The 22,959-nt window shown below is 42.7% G+C and overlaps 1 protein-coding gene across 3 annotated transcripts in view; it reads right to left on the minus strand.

Moving 5' to 3' along the window:
- Positions 1–22,959, minus strand: part of LOC132824275 (protein kinase C-binding protein NELL1-like) — a 994,503-nt gene that overhangs the window by 462,752 nt on the left and 508,792 nt on the right. For all 3 annotated transcript variants that reach the window (XM_060838612.1, XM_060838613.1, XM_060838611.1), the window contains exon 13: positions 4,451–4,576. In XM_060838612.1, the coding sequence (XP_060694595.1) occupies positions 4,451–4,576 (126 nt within the window). The remainder of the gene's footprint in view (positions 1–4,450; positions 4,577–22,959) is intronic.

Consider the following 22,959-nt stretch of genomic DNA (forward strand, 5'->3'; position numbering starts at 1 on the left):
CATCTCCAAAAGAGATCAGAAAATGTTTACACCGCAAGGATTGGTTTGAAAGTGTAATAGTCAATGTTGATTTGCAGAACACAGAACAGCATGCAACATCAAACAGAGAAACATGAGGCAAATACCAAATAATTCACAATCAGATCATCAGTAATGATGCAGCGGAGATATGTTAACCATTACAACTCTGTCTTCATGGGTATAGATTGCATTTTGCAACACTACTCTTCAGGTGCGAAACAGCATTGAGTTCTGCCTTACTAAGATATCACAACCACCCAATGAAGGAGCAGGTCCGAAAGCTAGTGCTTCCAAATAAACCTGTTGGACTATAACCTGGTGTTGTGTGGGTTTTAGCTTTGTCCGCCCCAGTCCAACATTGGCTCCTCCTAATCAAAGATTTTACTGAACTGCCTAGTTGTTAAATTTACCAATAAAATACCTTAAGCTATCTCTAGATTTTTTAATGGTTTATATGGATGTTCATTACATTGCATTATATGTATCAAAGCTTTTCAGGAAAACAAACATGGTTTATGTTGCCCATAACACTCACCTGTGGAGTGATTGTAACGAGGTCAGCTAGCTGGACTTCAGAGAATAGGAGTTCCCTGATTGGGGCTGTTAATCTGGGCCAATAGGGGAGCCCTGGCTGACAGATATAAACAGGAGTGTGTTTCACTGTTTGAGCACACAGCATTGCTCTTTTGTGAAGGGCACTGCCTGTCACAGGCCACCCGGGTGTTTTCCTATCTTCCTGGTGGTGGAAATTGAATAAAGATTTGTGCACTTTGTGTCTCTCACTGCGTCTCACACCTGCACACCCACACTATGGGTGCTGAGGAAAAAATAAGCACTACCGCAGTTAGGCGGTAGTGTGTGGGGGGGAAAAATTAGTGAAAAAAAAGAAAAAAAATGAAAAAAGGAAAAAAAATAAACAGGAGTGTGTTTCACTGTTTGATCACAGAGCATTGCTCTTTTGTGAAGGGCACTGCTTGTCACTGGCCACTCCGGTGTTTTCCTATCTTCCTGGTGGTGAAAATTGAATAAAGATTTGTACGTCTTGTGTCCCTCACTGTGTCTCTCACCTGCGCGCACACACACAAATGGGTGCTGGGGAAAAATAAAGGTAAAGAAAAAAAATTTAAAAAAATAAACAGGAGTGTGTTTACTCCTGGGTGTGTTCACTCTGACAGCTGGCTCTGAGGGAGCTGGATCAGAGTCAAGGACTCCTCATATGTTAATGAAGGGTAACTCAATAATGAGATACCGACCTCTGCAAAGTTATTTCAACCTGCCACTGACATCATTAAGATTTTGTGGCTAACATTGTTTAAAGATTTAGTTTTCATTAGTTACCTCTTGACAAATGTTTCCTGAGTAGTCTCTTTTTTCAAATTTCTGGTGAGTTAAAAAAGAGGGAGGAAAACATTCCATGTGTGTGAGAAACAGAGTGAGAGAGATAGAGAGAATAAGAGAGAGAACATGAGATAGAAAGATAGAGGCAGTGAGTGAGAGAGTGTAAAAGAGTGAGACAGAGCAAGAAAGAAGGTGAGAGTGAGAGACAGTGAGACAGAAAGAGAGAGAGAGAGAGACAGGAAGAGAGAGTAATAAAGAGCAAGAAAAAGAGAGACTGAGAGAGAGACAGCGACAAACAGGTTTCTCATTCTTTGAAGGTTGAGATGCATTAACTTTCATGAAAGCTCATTACACCCTCTTCACGTAAGGTCATAGGTTTACTGGAACTTGATAGCCAGAAGCAGGTCACAAGCAAAAGCTGCAAAACAGAATGCTTTAAAATTTGTGCAACAGGAAGGTTTTGCATTTGGTTTTCGAGTTATAAGTGTCTGTAAAACTAAATGTGTTCGAGAATTGCTGTGAACAACATGCCTATTTTCTTAACAGATGTGAAATGTTATGAATATTTATCTAACATATCTTATTCCATTAATCTTGTAACACTTGTCACACATTGTAAAAAATGAGTAGGGCTCATTCAATGTTCAACTCTTTTGTTTTCAAATACTGAGAATGACTGGGCACTACTTATATTATAAAGACTGTATAATTTTATTTTTCTGTATATTTAATTGTGGATTGAAATGGCAAAAAAGGGTTGTTTTGAAACAGAAAACACCCAAGGGTTGCGAAAGGATTGCTGCAGGTTTTAAAAACCAGCTGTCAATACTTAGTATACGTGCTGTTACTGCTGTTGCTAGTCTAAGTAGTGAGGGACATAATTGTAAATGATCTGGAGCTAGTGTCTATATACAAAGAGAGTCAGCTGGTGACAAGTTGCTGATTAGTCTATGGACTAGAGATCAATTATCAATGACAAAGGGTCATCTGCTTGCCAACAACTGTGTGATTGGCTCCCGGGTAATAGAACAGCTTGTGGGTGTGAATGGTTTGGGCAGGAGCTTTTGGACCTAAAGAAAGGAAGGACTGCTGGAAAAGGTGTCTTTGCAGTAAGAAAGAGCTCACCACCACCTTCTCAAGAGCAACTGGGGGTGGGCAATTTATGCTGGCCCAGCCAGTGATGCTCACATACCACATACAAATTTTAAAAAGAAAAAGCTAAAATTAAAAATCCAAAGAAAGCCCATTTATATTCTGTCACCGATTGCTGAAAGCTGTTCCCTTCAAATCAGAGACTTTGTACATTGTGAACTAGTCACTCCATGCTTCCTTCACTTGCTTGAAGCAAGTGAAGGTACCTAGAGAAGGGGGAGGCCACCAAAAAGCAAGTCTTGACAAACCAAAAGGCATATCCTAATGAGCTTTATGGATCTTTGAACTGCCTTCCCTGTTTTTTCTTTCACCAATAACATTGATATTGTTTCTGGGTCAGTCTGTGGTCTGTCCGTGTATGTGCATGTAGGGGAAGATTTATGAGAGAATTAAGGTTGTAACTTGTAGAGTTGTATATTGACACTGTATAATTGGTTGCCTGTGGCAAGATTCTATTTCTTTGCAATGAATAGAATTCTTGTGAATGGGGGAACTTCAGTAAGACCTTTAGCTGTTGTAGAACAGAATCCCTACAGCACAGAAGCAGGCCATTTGACCAATTGAGTCTATACTGACCCCCTGAAGACCATCAAATCCAGACCTATCCTATCCCCCTGTCCTATCCTTGAATTTCCTAAAGCTGACCTATCTAACCAGGCCAATCCACCTAATGCATAAATCTTCTGACTATAGGAGGAGACCCAAGCAGATGCAGGGAGAATACGCAAACTCCATACAGACAACGGCCTGAGAGTGAAATTGAACCCGACTCGCTGATGCTGTGAGATTGCATTGCTAACCACAGAGTCACCCTGCTGCCTGTTGTGTGTCCCGGGATAATGGTCTTGCATCCCAAGGTGCTACTCCACTGAGGTGTGAGAGTGTAAATATCTCAACTCTACATGTGCGTGCGTGCGCGCATGTATGAGAGAGAGTGACTGTGCATGTGTGTGTGTGTCCGTGTGCACATGTATAAGTGTGTGCGTGTGTGTGTGCGTGTGTGTGTATCTATCTGCGCGTGCGTATGTGTCTGTGTGTGCATATCTGTGTCTGCGTGAGAGTGTGTGCGTGGCTGTATGTGAGTGAGTGTGTGTGAGTGAGAGAGTGTCTGTGTGTGTGTGTTTATGTGTGTGTGTGTGTCTGTGTATGTGTGTCTGTGTGTGAGTGCGTATCTATATCCGTGTGCGTGTGTGTCTGTGTATCTGTGTCTGCGTGAAAGTGTGTGTGTGGCTGTGTGTGAGTGAGTGTGTGTGAGTGAGAGAGTGTCTGTGTGTTTGTGTGTGTGTGCATGTGTGTGAGTATGTCTGTGTGTGTGTGAGTGTGTGTGTGTGCATGTGTGTGAGTATGTCTGTGTGTGTGTGTGTGTGTGTGTGTGTGTCTGAGACAGAGAGCTGCTTCTCCCATTGTGACAGATACATGGAGTGAAGAAGCCAATGTTTCTCAGTGGCTTCCTGATGACACTGGGATTAAGAAGGTTAGATCTGATCAGCTAAGATGAGTTCTCCATTGCATTTGGATCACAGGGTCTCCCTGGGAAAAACTTAACAACATTCAATAAAATACCTCCCTCTGCACCTAGACAACCAGCACTAAGGTGCTTTGTTTGAAACTGCTGATTTATTATTGCAACTCAACCAACATTTACTTATGAATGGCAAATGCAGATTCTACAGCACAGTAATGTATTCAGTATCATAGCTATAGGACAATCACAGGCTCTCAGTATGAGGAGGATGTCCAAAACACCCTCCATTGGGTAACATACTGCTCGGAGTTACAACAAGCCATTGGCAATCATCTATTTTGGGTTTTCGCCTGTTGCCAGAGAAAAGGCTTCGTGTCCCCGACTGGGCAGATTCCCAGGGCATGTTTGCCAAAGCCTTGTTGTTTTGAAGCTTAGCTGCTCCGCATACCTTTAGGTTCCCTAGACTGCTCTTACTTGTACAGGAGTAATCATCAACTCTGGTGTATCCTGGGAGACAGTCACAGCGATATGATCCAGGCAAATTCACACACACAGTGTTTGCATGGCAGTAGCTTGTGCCATTTGCACACTCATCCTTATCTGTAACAAAAATGGAGAGCAGACAAAGGTTAAAGATGACAGGACGAAGGGCAAGATGGGTACAATGTCTGAGTACATCAGTCTACCAGAATGTACATTATCGATATTCAGTGTCCTGCACTTTAAATTCAGGAGTGGGCCATTTAGCCTCTCCACTCTGTCCCACCATTCAATGAGATCATGGCTGATCTGTGGCCTAGCTCCATACACCTGCCTTTGGCCCATTTCTCTTAATATCTTCCCAAAAACAATAGCTGCCTCAGAGTTAAAATGGACAACACTGTGGCTCAGTGGTTAGCACTGCTGCCTCACACAGCCAGAGACTTGGGTTCAATTCCAGCCTCGGGTGCCCTTGACCTTGTCCAACAGGTATGAGATTTTTGCTCCCTGTATGGATGAAGAAAAGGGCTCTGGACAGGATGAGCCAGATGACCATGGCACCATGGTGCAGAAGGCCATTCAAGAGGGGGGAGCAAATAGACAAGTGGTTGTTATAGGGGATTCCATAATTAGGGGGACAGGTAGTATCCTTTGCAAGCCAGATCGGGAGTCTCGCATGGTGTGTTGCCTGCCCGGTGCCAGGGTGCGGGACATCTCCGACCGGCTTGAAAGGATATTGGAGCGGGAGGGGGAGGATCCAGTTGTTGTGGTCCACGTTGATACTAACAACATAGGCAAAGCTAGGGTGGAGAACATGTTTGGGGAATACAAAGCACTAGGAAGGAAATTGAAGTACAGGTCCTCAAGGGTCATGATCTCCGGATTACTGCCCGAGCCACGTGCCAATTGGCATAGGATAAGAAAATTAGGCAAGTAAACACGTGGCTAAGGGATTGGTGTGGGAAAGAAGGATTCCACTTCATGGGTCATTGGCATCAGTTTTGGAACCGGGGGGATCTGTACTGTTGGGACGGTCTCCACCTGAACCGATCAGGTAGCAATGTTCTAGCGAAGAGGATAAAGAGAGTGGCCAGTAGGACTTTAAACTTCTGAGTTGGGGGGAGGGAAATTGAAAGCGACAGGGAGTATGGAGTTAAATGGAAAGATAAGCAGCAGGATAGTATATGTGCAAGCGGATCTAAACTCGAGACAGACTGGGAATGCAGCAAAAAGGAAGGATAACTTAGGACATCTTATGACTTCCAATATCCCTAATGATAAAGTTAGCGTTACGGCACTTTACCTGAATGCTCGTAGCATTCATAACAAAGCAGATGAACTAATGGCACAGATCATAGTGAATGATTATGATGTGGTAGGCATCACAGTGACGCGGTTACAGGGGGGTCAGGACTGGCAGTTAAACCTCCAAGGATTTTCAACTTATCGAAAAGACAGGGAGGCGAGCAGAGGGGGTGGGGTTGCCTTGTTAGTTAAAAACAAAATTAAATCTATGGCACTGAATGACATAGCATCGGATGATGTGGAGTCTGTGTGGGTGGAATTCAGGAACCACAAAGGCAAAAAAACCATAATGGGAGTTATGTACAGACCTCCTAACAGTGGTCAGGACCAGGGACGCAACATGTACCGGGAAATAGAGAAGGCATGTCAGAAAGGCAAGGTCACAGTGATCATGGGAGACTTCAATGTGCAGGTGGACTGGGTAAATAATGTTGCCAGTGGATCCAAAGAAAGAGAATTCATGGAATGTTTACAGGATGGCTTTTTGGAACAGCTGGTCATGGAGCCCACAAGGGAGCAGGCTATTCTGGACCTAGTGCTTTGCAATGAACCAGACTTTATAAAAGATCTTAAAGTAAGGGAACCCTTAGGAAGCAGCGATCATATTATGGTAGAGTTCAGTCTGCAGTTTGAAAGAGAGAAGGCAAAATCAGATGAAATGGTGTTACAGTTAAATAAAGGTAATTATGAGGGCATGAGAGAGGAACTGACGAAAATAGACTGGAAGCAGAGCCTAGCGGGGAAGACAGTAGAGCAAAAATGGCAGGAGTTTGTGGGTATAATTGAGGACACTGTACAGAGCTTCATCCCCAAGAAAAGAAAGATTATCCGGGGAGGGATTAGACAGCCATGGCTGACAAAGGAAGTCAGGAAATGGATTAAAGAAAAAGAGAGATCCTATAAAGTGACCAAGAGCAGAAGATTGGGAAGGCTACAAAAACAAACAGAGGATAACAAAGAGAGTAATAAGAAAGGAGAGGATCAAATATGTAGGTAGGCTAGACAGTAATATTAGAAATGATAGTAAAATTTTCTTTCAATACATAAGAAACAAATGACAGGCAAAAGTAGACATTGGGCCACTTCAAACTGATGCAGGAAGCCTAGTGATGGGAGATAAGGAAATAGCAGGAGAACTTAACAAGTACTTTGCGTCAGTTTTCACTGTGGAAGACATGAGTAATATCCCAAGAATTAAAGGGAGTCAAGGGGCTGAGTTGAATATGGTTGCCGTTACAAAAAAGAAAGTGCTAGAAAAACTAACAGGTCTTAAAATTGATAAATCTCCTGGCTCCAATTGGATACATCCTAGAGTTCTGAGAGAGATGGCTGAGGAAATAGAGGAGGCATTGGTTGACATCTTTCAAGAGTCACTGGAGTCAGGAAAAGTCCTGGATGATTGGAAGATCGCTGTTGTAACCCCCTTGTTCAAGAAAGGATCAAGACAAAAGATGGAAAATTATAGGCCAATTAGCCTAACCTCGGTTGTTGGTAAAATTCTAGAATCCATCATTAAGGATGATGTTTCCAAATTCTTGGAAGAGCAGAGTCTGATTAGAACGAGTCAACATGGATTTAGTAAGGGGAGGTCATGCCTGACAAACCTGTTGGAATTCTTTGAAGAGGAGACAAGTAGATTAGACCAGGGAAACCCAGTGGATGTGGTCTACCTAGACTTCCAAAAGGCTTTTGATAAAGTGCCACATGGGAGGCTGCTGAGCAAGGTGAGGGCCCATGGTGTTCGAGGTGAGCTACTGGGATGGATTGAGGATTGGCTGTTTAACAGAAGGCAGAGAGTTGGGATAAAAGGTTCTTTTTCGGAATGGCAGTCGGTGACGAGCGGTGTCCCGCAGGGTTCAGTGTTGGGGCCGCAGCTATTCGCATTATATATTAATGATCTGGATGAAGGGACTGGGGGCATTCTAGCGAAGTTTGCCGATAATAAGAAGTTAGGTGGACAGGCAGGTAGTACCGAGGAAGTGGGGAGGCTACAGAAGGATCTAGACAGTTTGGGAGAGTGGTCCAGCAAATGGCTGATGGAATTCAACGTGAGCAAATGCGAGTCTTGCACTTTGGCAAAAAGAATAAAAGCATAGACTACTTTCTAAATGGTGAGAAAATTCGTAAAGCCAAAGTACAAAGGGATCTGGGAGTGCTAGTCGAGGATTCTCTAAAGGTAAACATGCAGGTTGAGGCCGTGATTAAGAAAGCAAATGCAATGTTGTCACTTATCTCAAGAGGGTTGGAATATAAAAGCACCGTTGTGCTACTGAGACTTTATAAAGCTCTGGTTAGACCCCATTTGGAGTACTGTGTCCAGTTTTGGTCCCCACACCTCAGGAAGGACATACTGGCACTGGAACGTGTCCAGCGGAGATTCACACGGATGATCCATGGAATGGTTGGTCTAACATACGAGGAACGGCTGAGGATCCTGGGATTGTATTCGTTGGAGTTTAGAAGATTGAGGGGAGACTTAATAGAAACTTTCAAGATAATACATGGCTTGGAAAGGGTGGACGCTAGGAAATTGTTTCCGTTAGGCGAGGAGACTAGGACCCGTGGACACAGCCTTAAAATTAGAAGGGGTCAATTCAGAACAGAAATGCGGAGACATTTCTTCAGCCAGAGAGTGGTGGGCCTGTGGAATTCATTGCCGCAGAGTGCCGTGGAGGCCAGGACGCTAAATGTCTTCAAGGCAGAGATTGATAGATTCTTGATGTCACAAGGAATTAAGGGCTACGGTGAGAAGGCGGGTAAGTGGAGTTGAAATGCCCATCAGCCATGATTGAACGGTGGAGTGGACTCGATGGGCCGAATGGCCTTACTTCCACTCCAATGTCTTATGGTCTTATGGACTGTCTGTGTGGAGTTAGCATGTTCTCCCTGTGTCTGTGTGGGGTTCCTCTGGGTGCTCCCGCTTCCTCCCACAGTCCAAAAATGTGCAGGTTAGGTGCATTGGCTATGGGAAATTGCCCATTATATTCAGGGATGTGTAAGTTATGTGCATTAGTCAGGGGAAATGTAGAGTAATAGGGTAAGGGAATGGGATCTGAGTGGGATACTCTTTGGACGGTCGGTGTGGACTTGTTGGGCCAAATGGTCTGTTTTCACACTGTAGGGAGTCTATGATATTCCATAATTCAATGATAAAATTATCAACTGATCCTGTATCAACTGCCATTTGTCGTACAGGTTTCCAAGCTAACATTGTCCGAGTTACCATCAATTCTGAGGAAGGGTCACTCGACCTGATTTCTCTCTACAGATGCTGCCAGACTTGCTAAGCCTTTTCAGTAATTTCTGTTTTGTTTCCAAATCTCTCCCACCCTTTGTGTGTAGGGGTGCTTCCTAATATCCCCCCATAACAGTCTGGCCCAAATTCTCAGACTGCGCTCCTAGTTTTGCAATCTCCAACCACTGCAAGTAGCTTATCTAACCTATCTCTTTCTGTTAATATCTTCATTGCTCCTTGCCTTCTAAATTCTACAGGAAACAGGGGTGAATTTCAATAATTTGTCCTCATAGCTTAATAAGGAGACTTGAGTGCAGTGATTTCTTTTAAAGTATGGCAAGATAACATGAAAATCAAATTTCCCAGTCTTTGCATTTGATAATGTCAAAGCATTCACAGTGGGACATCCTGCTGGCCTTGCTCTGATCAATTGCATAACCTGAACATTACTGTCAACAATGTTACTGAACAGCACTGGATATGTTTGCCTCACATTTCTCAATTATTTCAACTGAGGTGGCTCCAGTTTATTCCAGATGAATTAATGGCTCCGTAAAGTAACTGTGGGGGAGGAATTTGATGCCAGCACATTGACTGGTTTCAGAATAACATCAGTCATGAGTAATTTCCAGATTTGGCATTCATGTGCTTTTGTTATCAGCAGCTGAAAATAGCCTGACAAAGGAGAAGCATTGTGTGAACATTAGTCTTTTGCACCTGATATTAACATTTCTGTCAGATTCATCAGATTTCTCCTATTGTTTAGCAGCTATGTATTAAAGGTGATTGTAGCTAATTTCCCAAAGACTAGATAGACTCTTCGTCAAGGGGCTTGAAAGCTTTGCTAAGTTCTTTGTCAGCTAATTGCCACATGGCTGATATTTGCACTTCTGTTTTAACAAATTTAGAACTACGTGCATGCACGTATATGTCAAGGGTGGAGTTGCAAATCACAAAGTTTGTTAAAACAAGCGTGTCAAGAATTTTCTCCCCATTTGTGATGTGCCGACTGGAATGCTTGCAAATCATCATGTTAAAAAGCAAAAACTATCTTGGGATGAATTTTCCCAAACTGGAAGCATGCAGGGGGATATGGACTCCACTCCTTCTTCCATAAGACCAGGAATAGGAAGAGGCTGTTCAGCCCCTCTCGCCTGTTCCACCATTTAACAGGATCATGACAGATCTCGCACCCCTTTCCCCATAATCCTTGATTCCCCAACTGATCTATCTCAGCCTTAAATGTACACAAAGATTCTGCCCCAACAACTCTCTGTGGCAAGGAGTTCCAAACACACTCAACCCTCCAAGAGAAGGAAATGTATCTCATCTCAGTTTAAATCGAGTGAATCCTTAGAAGACTATGAAGAAAGTAGGAGTATACTTAAAAGGGAAATCAGGAGGGCAAAGCGGGGACATGAGATAGCTTTGGCAAATAGAATTAAGGAGAATCCAAAGGGTTTTTACAAATATATTAAGGACAAAAGTGGAACTAGGGAGAGAATAGAAGAATAGGGCCCCTCAAAGATCAGCAGTGTGGCCTTTATGTGGAGCCACAGAAAATGGGGGAAATACTAAATGAATATTTTGCATCAGTATTTACTGTGGAAAAGGACATGGAAGATATAGACTGTAGGGAAATAGATGGTGACATCTTGCAAAATGTCCAGATTACAGAGGTGGAAGTGCTGGATGTCTTGAAATGGTTAAAGGTGGATAAATCCCAGGACCTAATCAGGTTACCCGAGAACACTGTGGGAAGCTAGAGAAGTGATTGCTGGGCCTCTTGCTGAGATATTTGTATCGTCGATAGTCACAGGTGAGGTGTCAGAAGACTGGAGGTTGGCTAACGGGGTGGTGGGCAAGTTGTTGAAGGGAATCCTGAGGGACAGGATGTACATGTATTTGGAAAGGCAAGGACTGATTAGGGATAGTTAACATGGCTTTGTGCATGGGAAATCATGTCTCACAAACTTGATTGAGTTTTTTGAAGAAGTAACAAAGAAGATTGATGAGGGCAGAGCAGTAGATGTGATCTATATGGACTTCAGTAAGGCGTTCGACAAGGTTCCCCATGGGAGACTGATTAGCAAGGTTAGATCTCATGGAATACTGGGAGAACTAGCCATTTGGATACAGAACTGGCTCAAAGGGAGAAGACAGAGGGTGGTGGTGGAGGGTTGTTTTTCAGACTGGAGGCCTGTGATCAGTGGAGTGCCACAAGGATCGGGGCTGGGCCCTCTACCTTTTGTCATTTACATAAATGATTTTGATGCGAGCATAAGAGGTACAGTTAGTAAGTTTGCAGATGACACCAAAATTGGAGGTGTAGTGGACAGCGAAGAGGGTTACCTCAGATTACAAAAGGATCTTTACCAGATGGGCCAATGGGCTGAGAAGTGACAGATGGAGTTGAATTCAGATAAATGCAAGGTGCTGCATTTTAGGAAAACAAATCTTAGCAGGATTTATACACTTAATGGTATGGAGTGTTGCTGAACAAAGAGACCTTGGAGTACAGGTTCATAGCTCCTTGAAATTGGAGTTGCAGGTAGATAGGATAGTGAAGAAGGCGTTTGGTATGCTTTCCTTTATTGGTCAGAGTATTGAGTACAGGAGTTGGGAGGTCATGTTGCAGCTGTACAGGATATTGGTTAGGCCACTGTTAGTATACAGCGTGCAATTCTGGTCTCCTTCCTATTGGAAAGATGTTGTGAAATTTGAAAGAGTTCAGAAAAGATTTAGAAGGATGTTGCCAGGGTTGGAGGATCTGAGCTACAGGGAGAGGCTGAACAGGTTGGGCTGTTTTCCCTGGAGCGTCGGAGGCTGAGGGGTGACCTTATAGAGGTTTACAAAATTATGAGGGGCATGTACACGATAAATAGACAAATTTTCCCTGGGGTCAGAGAGTCCAGAACTAAAGGGCATAGATTTAGGGTGAGAGGGGAAAGATATAAAAGAGACCTAAGGGGCAACCTTTTCACGCAGAGGGTGATATGTGTATGGAATGAGCTGCCAGAGGATGTGGTGGAGGCTGGTACAATTGCAACATTTAAGAGGCATTTGGATGGCTATATGAATAGAAAGGGTTTGGAGGGATATGGGTCGGGTGCTGGCAGGTGGGACTAGATTGGGCTGAGATATCTGGTCAGTATGGACGGGTTGGACCGAAGGGTCTGTTTCCATGCTGTACATCTCTATGACTCTAAATTGTCACTCCTTTACTCTGAGTCTATATCCTGGGATCCGCGACTCTCCTGTGACGGGCAAGCATCCTCTCAGCATAGACCCTGTCAAGCCCCTTAACAATCCCATATGTTTCAATGAGATCACCTCCCATTTTTCTAAACTCCAGGGAGTAGAGTCCCAACCTGTTTAATCTTTGCTCATAAGACGATCCCTTGATAATAGTGAACCTTCTCTGAACTGCATACAAAAAAATGATTTAATTCCTTCAATAAGAGGATCAAAACTTTTCACAGTACTTCAGATATTGTCTCCCTAGCACCTTGTACAATTGCAGTAAGACTTTCCCACTCTTATATACTCCAACCCACTTGAAAAAAAGGCCAATATTTCACTAGCCTTGCTGATTACCTGCTGCACCTGTGTGCAAGCTTTCTGCACATTGTGCACACGTATCCCCAGGTTCCTTTCTGTTACACCTTCCTGCAGTTTTTCTCCATTTAAATAATATCATGTTTCTTTTGTTCTTCCTTTCAAAATGAATTACTTCTCATTTTCCCACATTACGCCAACCTTTTACTTAACCTATTGATATTTCTCCATAAACTGTTTGTTTCCCTTTCACAACCTGCCTTTCCATCTATACTTGCGTCCACCAGGATGCTGAATTGCCCATGGGAAATGGTCCATAAGACCAGGAATAGGAAGAGGCTGTTCAGCCCCTCTCATCTGTTCCACCATTTAATAGGATCATGACTGATCCCGCACCCCTTTCCCCATAATCCTCACTTTACAGGTTTTGTTACCTCTCTGCTCACTGTTCACATTGGGACAATACATAAGTTCCAAAGCACAGGTTATCACAACACAGCGCCCTCATTCTGACCCAGTGGGAGTGCAACTAATACCCTAATGCTGGAGTAACACAGCAGCCGAGAAGCATTGCAGCTACCAACAGCATCCTTGGAGTGTTTGCAATCTTAAATGGAAAAGGCCATTATGGGCATATGCTTCTGCTGTTTCAGGATTCAATGTTGTATTTTCAATATGGACAGACTGCAGCCTTGCTGGCTGTCCCCCACAGGTCTTTTGCTGAGAGGTGCGAGGGAATTCTGGGAAGTTTTTAAGTGGGTGACTTGCAGCTGTAACTCTACATTCCTCCCTCTGTTAAATCACCCTATGATCTCTACATCCTTTTACATTATGATCTGCCTGTCCTGAATGCAAAACAAAACTTTTCATTGTACACAGGTATATGTGACAATAATAAATTAAATAAATCATTTTTTGAAACTTTACATGTGCAAATGGGAGCATGACACCAAATGTAGGCAAATGGGACTAGCTCAGTTCAGGAAACTTGGTCAGCATGGACGAGTTGGGCTGAAGGGCCTGTTTCCATGCTGTAGACTCTTAAACCCTGTTGGTCAGAATTGAGAAGGGCAGGACCGCAAAAACAAGTTTCAAATCCAGGGCAACGTATCAAATCAGGAGCAACGCTTCATTCAATGTATCTCCAGCTATTGCATGATCAAACCACTAGCTTTCGGTATGGCATGAACAAAACAAAATCCAGAACAATTTACTGCCAGTGTTTAGTTCAAGGACATCACTTTGTTCAATGATAGGATCCCTTCATTGACATAGAACTGTGACAATTTACAACAGCAAATAGCTTGTACTGCAGAAAAATGCATCTTTCCTTTCTGGTGAACTATTATCACAACCACAGTTAACTATTACATGGTAAACGTATCACTGCAGAGTCAAAATGCAGATTCGCTTTCTCCTATGGGATTGTACCATTACGATGTCAGGTTAATTGTAACGAGTTACTATGGTTAAAATAAATCTAACACGAGCATTTTTTTTCTTTCTCCCAAGGACATGAAATGAAGCATAATCAAGTTGCAGGGACTAATCTGAAATGATTAAAATTCTGTCTGCAATTCAACTAGCATTTGATATTTCAGATGTGATATACTCATCAAAATGGCACCATTACTTCACAAGACTGATTCTGAAACGATGTTTTTTAAATCATACTGGGAACAAATCTATTCCCAAAGGTCTCGGTATTTTATTTAGCAAGAAGTGCCAAAAAAGGCTGGGGTAATAATTCGTCTTAGCTGCCAGTTTTCTGACCAATTCCTACACCTTTTCATGTTGTTCAGGACGGTAAGAATTATTTGCCGGCAGTACAAGATCTTTCTATCGCAAGATATAGGTAGACCACAATGAAGAGATCTCCTGTCCAGGAGACTAAAGTTAGAAGCTTAAGAGGTGATCTGATCAAGGTCTTCAAGATATTAACAGGAAAAGACATGGTTGACAAAGATAAAGTATCTCCACCGGTTAGCGATTCTAGTACTAGGAACATTGTCTGAAAATTAGTACCAGGCTGCTCAGGAGAGATGTGAGTAAGCATCTCTATGCATCAAGGATGATAGATTTTTAGAACTCTCTTCCTCAAGGAGGAGATGGCCTAGTGTGTTATTGTTGAACTATTAATCCAAAGACCATGGCAGATGGTGTAATTTGAATTCAATAATAATCTGTGAAAGAAGAGTTTAATGATGACCAAGAAACCATTACTGATTGTCAGGCAAAACCCATCTGGGTCACGAATGTCCTTGACAGAAGCAAATCTCTGCTGGTCTGGCCCACATGTGACTATAGGCCCACAGTGACGTGGTTCATTCTTAAGTGCCCTCTGGGCAATTAGGAATGGTCAGTACATGCTGGCCTGGCCACTGAGGCCCACATCCTGTGAATGAAGTAAAAAACAAACAATGACAGTTGATGCTGGATCAATTATTAGTTTTATATCTGAAATAGATGCATTTTTGTTAAGCAAAAGTATTATGGGATATGGACGAAAGATAGGTATATGGAGCTGGGCACTGATGTGCTATGACCTCAGTGAATGGTGGGACAGGCTTCAGGGGCTTGAATGGTCTCCTTCTGCTCCTACATTCCTAATTTCTGTATAAGTAGGATCCATGAAATAAAGACCACCTCCCAATTGCTTTGGAAATTTTTGTTTTGGCTGAATTGAATTGAATTGAATTTATTGTCACGTGTACCGAGGCACAGTGAAAAGCTTTGTCTTGCGAGCAATACAGGCAGATCACACAGATAAGTAGCAGAGATAGTAAATAATGGTAAACAGCGGCAAAAACAAAAAAAAACAGGTACAGGCAAATGTTAAGAGTTTGTGAGTCCGTTCAGTATTCTAACAACAGTAGGGTAGAAACTGTTACGATCCCAGATGGTGCGTGGGTTCAGGCTTCTGTACTTTCTCCCCGATGGCAGAGGTTGTAGAAGGTCAGTGGTTTGATCACTCACCACCAGGAAACATTCAGCAAATTGAATGTTGCCCTTGGTCCCCTACATCGCTCTGTATTTGAAGACTTTTTGATAAAGTGTATTGCACCACTCAACACTCGCCAACACTAGGGCCAACACTAGGGTTTGGAATAGTCAAATTGAATCATTTCTAATTTCAACATGCTGTAGATCTTTAAGGATTAGTTGTCGGCTTGTTTCTAGCGTTCATTTTCTTTGTGCCATTTAGAGTTGGTAACATGCTTCATCACAGGTTCAGTTACATAACTGTACAAAAGTATGTAAAAAGCAGAAAAGTCCAAATGGATTTTGCTTTATATAAATAATGGCACTGTATAGAAGCATCTATTACAGTATTTTCCTCAGCCTCACAGCTCTGAAAGATTGGGGAATTGTGGTCGAAGTGTAATTATTTCTGCAACATGTGAAAACAGAAGCTAATCGAATGTAGCAAGCTTTGGTAAACAACAATGAGATGGACAATGAGATGTCTGCAATGCTAAAGAATCTTTTGTACCTGTCCTAATGAGGAAGACCGCACCTCCAATAATGCCTCAGTGAAAGTTGAAGGTAAAACCTTTAAACTAAGAAGGACATGTGCAATCACAGAGCTTACATAGACATGCATATATACTCATTTAATCTTCACGTGGGGTAAGGGCTGTATCACAGGAAAACTCAAGGACACAAAGAAATAAGAGCAGAAATAGACCATTCTGCCCATCAAGATTGCTCTGCTGTTTAACATCATTATGGCATCAACTCCACTTCCCACTCCCATCTCTGTTCCAATCTCCTTTAGTTCCTGGAGAGACCACATATAGGGCTCTCCCAGCCTTAAATATGTACAACAAGAGAGACCCCACAATCTAAGCGCAGAGAATGACTTTGAATGAAGAAATTTCTCCATACTTCAGTCCTGAATGAACTGCTCCTTATCCTGAGACTGTTCCTCTTCCAAACAGACAATGCTCCAGCATTGAATATGATTGTGGCTGGTCCGATGCCTGCTCATCCCCAAATATACTTCAGATTTCCCTCACCAGCAGAAATAAAGGGATGGATTTTCTGAAAAGCCACTTCACCCCCTCCCATTTCTGGAAAGGGAGAAAGCTCCATATTTCTGACAGGCGATTCTGATGAGGGCTCATTCCAAAATGTGGGGTCGGTTTTCTCACAGCACAGAGCTGTCGAAGGAAGGCAATCCATGAGCCCTTTTCCCGGCAGGCAGCTGCTGTACTCTGAAACGTCGTGGGTCAGTAACTAAACAAAGAAATGTGGACAAGTGCTATGACATGGTCAGGGAGCTGTGAGCTTAGCGTGTCAGGATGGTAATGCTCCAGAAGGGTAGTCAGATAGCATGCCAAGTGAGTAGGGGTTTATTATATCGGGGGTTAGGAACAAAGTGGGTAGAGTGCCAAGTGGGTAGGGTGTAAGGTGGATAGAGGGCAATGTGGCAAGGGAGCCAGGTTGATGATGCAGTGTTTAGGGTAGGTCAGGGTAGGTTGGAGGGACTCGATTTCTTTGTGTTCTTGAGTTTTCCTGTGATACAGCCCTTACCACACATGAAGATGAAATGAATGTATATGCATGTCTACATAAGCTCTGTGATTGCACGTCCTTCTTAGTTGAAAGGTTTTACCTTCAACTTTCACTGAGGCATTATTGGAGGTGCTGTCTCCCTCATTAGGACAGGTACAAAAGATTCCTTAGCATTGCAGACATCTCATTGTCCATCTCATTGTTGTTTACAAAAGCTTGCTACATTCGATTAGCTTCTGTTTTTCACATGTTGCATGTGGAAGTGTGGGTGTCAGTAACGGGGAAAGGGGTCAGTGGGTGGGTGTCAGCTGCCGGGGCTGCAGATCCTCAGGGAGGGGAAAGGTGGGAGAGCCAGGTTTGTCAGTGGGAAGAAATGGGTAGTCGGATCCAAGAGGAAGAGGAGGCAAATTGAGTCTGGAGCAAAAGAAGGGGGGAGGGGGAAAATGGGGAGCAACACTCCCACTGCTCAGAGACCTGCACTAGAGGAGTGGACAGTGAATACTCCAGGGAGCTGTGCCTCTGAGGTACAGGAGGGAAATATCGTATCTAACTGAATGAAATTCCAACAGCTCGGCATATCAGAGTACACAAAACCTAAGTCTGGGGCAACCAGCGTTTTCACCAGCTGCAGCTCTAGATGGACCAGTAAGTCTCACAGAATCTGTCACACGTATCTGAATTACCTTGACATTATCTTCCGCCTATATATTCTCTTCCTGTGTATTTCCCTCCACTTCAACCAAAGGAGCAGCATCTAAAAGCTTGTGATTTAAATGAACCTTTTGGACTATAGCTGAAAATGTGTTGCTGGAAAAGCCCTTCTTCAGGCTCATGCCCGAAACATCGATTCCCCTGCTCCTTGGATGCTGCCTGACCTGCTGCGCCTTTCCAGCAACACATTTTCAGCTCTGATCTCCAGCATCTGCAGTCCTCACTTTTTCCCTTTTGGACTACAACTTGGTGTCGTGTGACTTCTGACTTTGCCCACCCAGTCCAATACCAACACCTGCTAAACCCCAATCAATAATCAAACCTGTACCTACACCTACAATTCATGTACTAGCTTCCAGTGACCCATTCCCCAAGGGGTTGGTGAGAGCCTGCACAAAATATAAGTGTGTGGCGAGGGGGAAGGGTTAACTGGGATATCCTTACTCTCATGGCTAGCCAGAGGCTGTTTCCTTAAGAAACATAATTGTCAAAACAGTGATGAGAGAATTGACCAGGTATGTCATACCCAGAGTTCCAAGGCAACTATTTCAAATAGCAATCTTTCACAGGAAGAAGCAAGTCAAAAAACTGCACAGAAATCTCCTGTGACTACAAAGATAGGGAGACACTGAGTACACACCCTGCCCCCAGTAGAAAGCCAAATCTTATAAATTCTGTCTCAAATGTGCGGATGTGTTTGTATTCTCCAATTTCAAAAACACACCAGCACAGAGGCATATGTGTGTGTGTGTCTGTCTGTCTGTCTGTCTGTTAGTGTGTGTGTCTGTCAGTGTGTGTGTGTGTGTGTGCCTGTCTGTCAGTATGAGTGTGTGTCTGTATGTCTGTGTATGTGTGTCTATGTGTCTGTGTGTGTGTGTATACTAGTGCACGATACTGTGAGGGTCACAAATGAGAAAAACCACAGGCACCTCTGCATTGCAGGTAAAAGCAAAGAAGTCTTTCTCTTTGCTGAAGTCAGAGAACAAGTGTAACTGCAATGAATTGAAACAGGACAAAAGATTTTCAGCCAAACGTCTCAAAATCAATCTCAAGCCTACCAACATCAGTGTTATCAGGGCGAGCCAACATAGCACTGCTATAAACCCCTCGTCAACAACACAGACACTGACCCAAATTTTTTTTCACTTTCACCTTTTTAGCTTCATATCTCATCCCTCATACATGTGTACAACTTATTGTACATTCTCCTATACAGCAGCTAATAAGCATTCTCTTTCATGAAGTCAAGAAGTCCTTTAGGGTAGCATGGTGGTTCAGTGGGTAGCAGTGCTGCCTCACAGCGCCAGTGATGTGGGTTCAATTCAAGCCTCGGGCAATTGTCTGTGTGGAGTTTGCACATACTCCCTGTGTCTGCATGGGCTTCCGCAGGGTGTTCCCATTTCCACCCACAAGCTAAAGATGTGCAAGGTTAGATGAATTGACCCCACTATATTACCCATAGTGTTCAGGCTTGTATAGGTTAGGTGGGTTAACCAAGGGAAATACAGGGTTGTAGAGGTGGGTCTGGGTGGAATGCTATTTGGAGCATTGGTGTGGACTTGATGGGCCGGGTAGCCTGCGTCCACACTGTAGAGGTTCTGTAAGTTAATGAAAGCCTGGGTTAAGGGAGGTCCTTTTAAAACAAAAATTCATTTGGCACAGAGAGAAGGGCATCTGCAAGGGACAGGCCCCTTTCTGAATAACCTTGATGCAAACGAACAAGGACATGGAAAAAAAATAGGTCAAGTCTTCCCTCTTCACCATGACAATTTGGGGCATCCCATTTGGATCCACAATAAAATGGGAATTCCCACTCTGGGGCTTAGTGTCACACCAGGTTACAGTGATATATATCTATATATGTGTGTGTGCGCGTGTGTGTGTGTGGTTTCTATCCATTAATCAGCCGACGAGCATTGAAGTCTTCCCACCACATACATGAGACAGAGCTGTTTACATTCACCAGATTGTGCTGTTTCCACAATAAAGGCCTTCATACCTAAATTGATCATTTTTCTGATGAATCCACAAAGATAAATCTCTTGAGAAGACAGATGAGATCCTCTCACCCTTATTTGAGACCAATATCTCACTCATGTCAACATAGCAATCAGAGGTTGGAGATCTGGTTAGAAATGGATGTCATGCAGGATGTCAATGCAGTGATTTATTCTCTCCTTTGGAGAACCTCCTAGACTTTGACTCAAAGTATAATTTTCTAATTCAGTGAGAGATAAAGACAGGTGAGAAGGTGGGACAGGATTGTTGCTTAACGCTAAATAAATTTACAGTGTTCACAAATCACAATGATTACTTTGTCACTCTGAATATCAGTAAGCAGTGCATTCCATGTCACAATTGTTATAATATCTGAAACCAGCAGAAAAATAAATGGAACAAAATTGAAAAAGACTGCGTGTGTATTCAAGTTATTACTGCAGAATATATGGATAAATGGGGCCATTTCAATGCTGCAATCATATTGTACGTTCCAGATAGTAATCATGAACTGTCAGATGAACTCTTCAATAAGATTATTACTCACAAGCTGTTCCAAAGTATTTCATTCTTGTCTAGTTTCCGATATCTATCTACCTTGTAAAGAATGATTCAGATTCTCTGTGCAAACTATGTCAAAGCGAAAGTGCTGACTATACAAATATGCTTGTGATGTGTAAAATGTTACATAACAATCATAAACATTAATCTTCATTCAATATGAGACTTATTATTGGATTGGACACTTTTCTGGATCACTATACTACCATTCTCATTTATATCCATTCCGAATGTGAATACTATCTCAATTGCTGCAGATGTTCCCTACTGACTGTCTGCAGAAAACTGAGAAATGTTAATGACATAACATAATAATGATATAATAATATTTCCATAATCCTTGATTCAGACATGGAGAGTCCTTGACCGTGATCCAGCTCCCTCAGAGCCACCTCTCAGAGTGAGCAGAACTTCTGACACTCTGAGGGATGAACTAAAGCTTGGGGCAGCTGCCACTGAAGTGCCGTAGGGAAGGACTATTGTCCATTCTGCCCAAGTTAAATGGGGAAGTTATTGGTTCCTCCTAGTTCCTCAAATACATGTAAATATGGTCTGGTTCAAGTAAGAGATGATCTTGGTTTGCCTGAATAGTCAAACAGCAATGTTTGCTTGTTTCGCTGATATGCAGCAGAACTGAACTGCATTTGTGACTGTATATATGAGGAACGTTTTTATGAATAAAATATATTTTGGAAATTAGAAACAAAATCTGTTAGCCGAGTCTCCCTGATTAGACAGATTAACAGCCCCAATCAGGGAACTCATATTCTATGAGGTACAGCTGCAAATGTGTTGCTGGTCAAAGCACAGCAGGTTAGGCAGCATCTCAGGAATAGAGAATTCGACGTTTCGAGCATAAGCCCTTCATCAGGAATAATGAAGGGCTTATGCTCGAAACGTCGAATTCTCTATTCCTGAGATGCTGCCTAACCTGCTGTGCTTTGACCAGCAACACATTTGCAGCTGTGATCTCCAGCATCTGCAGACCTCATTTTTTATTCTATGAGGTACACCTTGCTGACCTCATTGCAATCACTACAATTAAGAAATGCAACAGTGGCAGTTATCTATATGCTGGACAAAGGGTTTTTTTTTTAATTCATGGGATGGTGGGGGTTATTGACGGAGTTCAGCATTTATTGCCCATTCCTAATTTTCTAGAGTGCAGCCATATTGCTGTGGGTCTGGAGTCACGTGTACGCCAAACTGGATATGTTTCCAGATCAGATTAGTGAACCAGATGGGACAATCATCAAAAGTTTCATGGTTATCATTTGATTCTTAAATCCGGATTATATTTAATTCAACTTCCACAGTCAGATCCAAACCCAGGTCCCCAGAACATTACTGGGTCTCTGGATTAATAGTGAAAATACCTTATTGCTACAAACCTTATTGAGACCACCAACTATATGCTGTGATGTAGTTCATAATTAGTCACTCCTTTCTTTGTTTGAGTGGATTAACTCTGGAATCCAAGATATTGTCGAAGGTAATAAAGCAACCATATCCATTATTTTGAACAATCAAGGTAAAATTTACAATACTAACTTAGAAAAATAACACAATCTAGAATATAAACATACAAACTTCTAGGATTGCCAGGAGGTTAAACACTAGTAGCCCACAAACCCACCAATACACTAAAACAGCAGCTAATGAATTTGCAAGACCCTATACAGACAACAAGTAAAACTAATGCCATTTACAAAATACCGTGCAAGGACTGTAACAAACACTACATTGGACAACCAAGCAGAAACCTAGCCACCAGGATACATGAACATCAACCAGCCACAAAATGGCATGACCCTCCTCACTAGTATCTTTACATACAGGTGAGAAGGGACACCAGTTCGACTGGGACAACACATCCATCCTAGGATAAGCCAAACAGAGACACACACAAGAATTCCTAGAAGCATGGCATTCCAACCGGAACTCTATCAACAAACACACCGAGTTAGACCCCATCTATCACCCCCTGAGAAAAAGATCAGGAAATAACATCACCACAGGAAATGACATCACCAACCCAAAGAAACCCAAACATATAAATAGAAAACCGTAATTATTGGAAGTGCTTCGCCTGAGGCCCACTGAAGACGTTACTTAGTTGGGTGACAAATACCTGGAAATGAACTTGCCAGCTCAGCAAAGAAATGTACATCCAGATTAAATAAAAGGTAATGATCAAATTGTGGCCAGAAACACTACAGAGTACATCAAGTACTAAACGCCAAAAGCACCAAAAGCTGGAGGTCACAGCGGGTCAGGCAGCATCCATAGAGAAAGAGCAAAATAACGTTTTGAGTTTAGATGACTTTTCATCAGAGCTGACGTGAAGTGTGGAGGGGACAGCATTTATGCTAGAGTTTGCTGCCCCCTCCACACTTCACTTCAGTTGTGATGAAGAGTTATTTAGACCTGAAATGTTAGCTTGCTTTCTGTCCACAGATGCTGTCTGACCCACTGTGATCTCCAGCATTTGTTGTCTTCAGCACAGTTTCCAGCATTTATTGTAATGCTTTTCCTAAGTACTAAATGCTGTCAAGGGTTGTGATGCATCTATCTCACTGATTTCTCAGCTGTTATAGATACTGCAGTGCCAAATCAT

Source organism: Hemiscyllium ocellatum, chromosome 18, assembly GCF_020745735.1.
Source record: "Hemiscyllium ocellatum isolate sHemOce1 chromosome 18, sHemOce1.pat.X.cur, whole genome shotgun sequence".
Lineage (NCBI taxonomy): Eukaryota > Metazoa > Chordata > Chondrichthyes > Orectolobiformes > Hemiscylliidae > Hemiscyllium > Hemiscyllium ocellatum.